We start from the raw sequence: 4,744 nt of genomic DNA on the forward strand, positions 1-4,744 counted from the left end.
CCCTCAACTCAACACATAATATGTCGACATACATATCAAACATATACACAAGCAATCCAACACCATAAGCAACTAACTAACTGGTCTACCTGCCTAACAATATGTCAAACATAAACACATCCTATCCTACAGAGGATACATACTGTAATATAGAGTATAGTGAGGAATCTCACACGATCTAAACGACAGAAGCTTCTAAACGACAGAAGCTTAACAGTAATCTCAGCAACCGAACAACTAACACAAGCCACCTAATGCCAAACTGAGATCAGTCCTTAAAATTCTACCAAGTTTGACCAAAAGTCAAACTGGTCAAAGAAAATATCTAAACTTTAATACCAAAAAATGACTTAGATGACCATATAACTTGCATGAGTTAATGGACAAGCACAATATGTCAACCTTCCAAGTCCAAAAGATCCAAAAGCATGCATAAGTGATCAAAAGATATTGGAGTCATCTCAACTTCCGTCGCGTCACACAAGCCAAAAACCTCGTTTGCTAAATATTAGATGGGAAAATGTTGTTCCCTCATATTATATTTCCATTCCATACCATACTTATTAAATTTAATAACTCAAGATATTATGTTTACATAATAAAATATAAAATAATTACACCATTGTAATAATCTCGATGATATTAAATATGCCTGATTAAAAAGTTATTGTAAACTTTATATATAGTTTTATGAAAAAAAAATGATATCGAATATATATAAGAAGTGTTTTGTTTTTTTATTATGTTTGATATAAACCTTATATGTTAAATATGTATGTGAGCCTTTTTCTTGTGAGATTCATCTTAAAAAGAGACCAAGAAAGAAGGATGGATACAAAGGGAAAATGAGCCTTTTCCTTGTGAGATCCATACATAAATTTACAAACACCTTTAGCATCAAAAATACCCATCAACACACACACACACACACACAAAATACAACAATTTCAAGATGAATCGACAGCCATTTCATTGTCACCTTTTTCCAATTCCATTCCCATAACACCATCCTTCTCATTCTTCTCCACTTTCTCAATCTTTAGTCTCTGCCACATCAGTTCATTCAATATTAGTGTTTGACTTTGACTGATGTCAACGGAAAAAAGAAAAAGTATTTTATAAAAAGGAAAACAAAATTAATTGAAAAAAGAAGAAAATCAAAACCTTGGTTTGTATAGAACAATCGTTAGCCATTCGGGCAAACATATTTGTATAAAGTTTAGCATCTCTTTTGTTACTCTCAGCTTCAAGTTGCTTTAAAGTCTTGTGAATAGACTTTACCTCCCTACAAAATAACAAAAACCAAAATGAAATTTTAAAATTACCAAAATGACCTCCAAATTTGATAGTTTTACCTGTTTTGTGGATCGGCTTCCAAGGCCTTCTTGATGTCTAATTCAGCCAATTCATAATCATAAGTTTCCATGTAAGCTTGTGCCCTTCTGTATAAAGCTTTCACATTGTAAAACTCAACATCCCGCACCTGTTGGAAACAACCTTGTATAATAACAATAACAATAATAATAATAATAATTAAAACTTGGAATCTTTTTTAAAAGGATGATAAAAAAAAAAGTTATAATGGTTTTATGATTGATTACCTTTGAACATAAGATGATTGCATTTTTGTGATCATTTAGTTTGAGGCTACAAGCAGCAGCATTCAACCAGCATGAAACTCTTAATGATTTCACAACCTTTTCATCATAATCCCCAAACTGCCCTTCTTCACTAACATAATCCACTGCCTAAAAACACCACATGTATATCATATCAATCATTTATATTTATATAAAAAAAAATAATAATAACGATAGTTTTACCTTGTCGTATTTTTTAGCTGCTCTTTGATATTTACCATTTTTATAAAGAATATTTCCTTCTTCTTTCTTCCTCCCAGCTGCTTCGATTCTTTCATCAACATCCATCTCCCATGGACCCTTTTCCTGCCAAATGACCATTTTACCCTTATATACATATATGGAATCAACCTTATGGTAAACTATGAATTATAACTTACCTTTTCAAACTCGATCATTTCGACTTCATAAACTAAATTTGAAAAAGGAGGAATTACAGCCAAATCACAGTTTATTTCTTGGCTTCCATATCCATATTCATGATTGATGCTTAATATTGCTTGCTCCCCCTTCTTCATTGTTGCCACACCTCGGTCTAATCCTCCAATCACTTGTTCTGCAATGACAATGTGGAGGGTATTTTCGTCTTTTGCACAAATAAAAAAAAAACTGTCGTGTAACTGACTAACCTTCATCTGTAATGAAGTTTAATGGAGTGTCTCCATCAAAACCCTTTTTCTCAAACACAGTTCCATCTTCTAGCTTAGCTGTATACCTAACTACAAAAAATAAAGAAAATACAATGGCTAAAATAAATATAATATTTTAAGCGTTTGATATAAAAATAAACAAAAAGTATCAAAAAATCAATATTTGCAAAATGATTATATACTTACTAAGAACAGAAGCACCTTCATTTGGAATGAGAGCACCTTCACCCTCTTTCAGTATTTTCTTAATTACCTTTGAATCATTTGTTATATCAACTACAGATTTGAAAGATACCAATTCTAATGCAACATGAAGCATAGAATTTGGTGGAATTGGAGAGAAACCATTGGGTAGTGATGTAATTGTAGCCCCTTCTTCACCAAAGGCATCTGTGGTTCATAAAAAGTTACATTATTTATCAATTTTCATTTTTCAATTATATATATATTTATAGAACCTTACACTGTGGTTGAACAATTAAATCGGCTTTCTCTTCTCTTGTCATGGTCTTAATTGCTTTTGGAAGTGCCGAACATAAATGACCTAGTAAGACAGTATAATATTATTTTAAAGAAATTTGGTTACATGAAAATAAACCAATTACATAATTATTTATTTAATTACCATCTTTCAAGTAAAACTCAACACCCTCTTTTGGTGATTCAGTAGTTATAACACCATCAGGCAGCATTACTACATACTTCACTGCATTAACCAACATCAATGACTGATTATATGTATTTTCACATCACTTGTTGTTAGTTAACAAACTCTTCTTAATATAATCTGGAAAAAGAAGAAGTGCAAAAGACTACCTTTAACCTCATCCAAATCGCCAGGTTGTCCTGTTTCTTCCCCCTTCTTCACTACTCTCTTAAGAATGCCACCATCTTTACAGACATCTAATACTGTGATCCATGAGAGAAGCTCTACCTCAAACTGAATGATGGAATTTGGAGGCACACCATTTGTGCCTGAAACTCCAAATCCCAATTGGGGAGGTAATGTGAACAATGCTATTTCCCCTTTCTTCATTGTAAGTACTGCTTCATCAAAACCAGAACATATCTGACCTGATTGGTAATGTCAAACCAAAGAGACAAGAGATGAAAGAATAAAGATCACATAACATTGTTACAGAAAAGGGAAAAAACAATGGTGAACAACAACTAACCTTGGCCAATTTTGAAGGAGAAGGGTTCCCCTTTTTCTCTAGTGGAGATAAATGTTGTCCCATCAACCAAACTCCCCACGTAATGAACTGGATCCATTCAAACAATTGATTATTAGCTTAAACATAATATTCAATTGGGAGACTGATAGTCAATTTGGTAGCAATAGTATTATATGTTGCATAAAGCTTCTTTGTTTCTACGAGAAATCATAAATGACAAATGCACCACCTGCTTTGGCATTTCAAATCCAAATGTGGCTCTAGTGATGGGAGGGAGGTGGTAATAGAATAATTTTGTTCTCGATTATGAATAGAGAGTAGAAAGTAAGTTTACCGGTGGGTTCATCGCCGAATTCAGGGGTTTGGAAACCAGCACCACGGCGGAGGAGCTTCTTTTTTAGGCCAGTGGAGTTGAAAACACGCTCTTGACCGACTCTGAGAGGCGGAGCCGATTCGATCACCTCTCCTGGTTCTTCATCACTGTCGATGTCTTCGGGCTCCGCCATGCTTGATATTTTTAGTCTTTTCGTATCTTCCGCCATTACAGAATATACTCTTGATAGATATGTGTTTTCTTCGACTCTCAGAGTCTCAGATATTTATTTTGGCTGTTTGTTTTTAAGAGAGGTAAATGTACTCTTTTTACGCATCTACAAATAGGGAAAATGATAGGTGACATATTAAAGTTTTGTCTAATTTAATCATTAAAGTTATTATTATTATTATTTTATTTTTATTTATTATTATTATTATTATTATTATTATTTTTGTATATACTAAATTTCATTTTTACCTTCTAATTAAACCACTTTTCAAAAAATGAAAAAATCAGACAGTTTCACCGGCTACCTTTGCTTAGATGGATTATTTCAATTTTATAAAAAAAAAATCAAAAAATCATATACATTTTATGTACGTGGCTTTTCCTTTTCCCCAAATTTAAAACTCATTCCGCCTCTTTTTCCTCCTTAGGAGTTTGAAGAACCATCACCACTGTTACTTCTTCTCCGGTCCCAGAACCAACCCTAGACACATCCTTCATCTCTGATATTTTGAGCTTCTACGTCTGCCACTGATTGAGTTCCTACGTGGCATGTCATTGATCGAAGCTTCAATTTATGTAAATTTTTTGCTGAAAAGGTGTTTCAGTCGTTCTCCATTGTGCCTCTCTGTGAACTCCTTCTATACTTCAAGTTCTTCGGTCTCACAAAAAGGTATATCAATTTCCGCTTTTTATTATGATTTTAGATTAGATAATGGATTTTGTTCTTGATTTAGA

At 33.1% G+C, this 4,744-nt stretch overlaps 1 protein-coding gene across 2 annotated transcripts; it reads right to left on the reverse strand.

Annotated features, from left to right (window-relative positions):
• Positions 1-829: 829 nt before the first annotated feature.
• On the reverse strand, positions 830-4,068 carry LOC145135635 (70 kDa peptidyl-prolyl isomerase-like). Of its 2 annotated transcripts, XM_079069884.1 has the most exons (13): positions 3,800-4,068; positions 3,466-3,552; positions 3,107-3,364; positions 2,916-2,996; positions 2,754-2,834; positions 2,477-2,680; positions 2,270-2,359; positions 2,021-2,196; positions 1,824-1,946; positions 1,602-1,748; positions 1,356-1,483; positions 1,165-1,285; positions 830-1,046 (listed from the first exon to the last, which is right to left on the reverse strand). In XM_079069884.1, the coding sequence occupies exons 1-13, from the start codon at positions 4,005-4,007 to the stop codon at positions 948-950; spliced, it is 1,803 nt and encodes a 600-aa protein (XP_078926010.1). In that variant the 5' UTR covers positions 4,008-4,068; the 3' UTR covers positions 830-947. The 2 variants fall into 2 exon arrangements, 1 of the variants encoding a protein (XP_078926010.1); XR_013719939.1 differs by lacking the exon at positions 830-1,046 and having other exon boundaries at positions 1,356-1,497.
• Between the last annotated feature and the right edge of the window lie 676 nt (positions 4,069-4,744).

This window comes from Lactuca virosa, chromosome 9, assembly GCF_052849685.1.
Source record: "Lactuca virosa cultivar CGN04683 chromosome 9, Lactuca_virosa_CGN04683_v6, whole genome shotgun sequence".
In the NCBI taxonomy this organism is placed as follows: domain Eukaryota; kingdom Viridiplantae; phylum Streptophyta; class Magnoliopsida; order Asterales; family Asteraceae; genus Lactuca; species Lactuca virosa.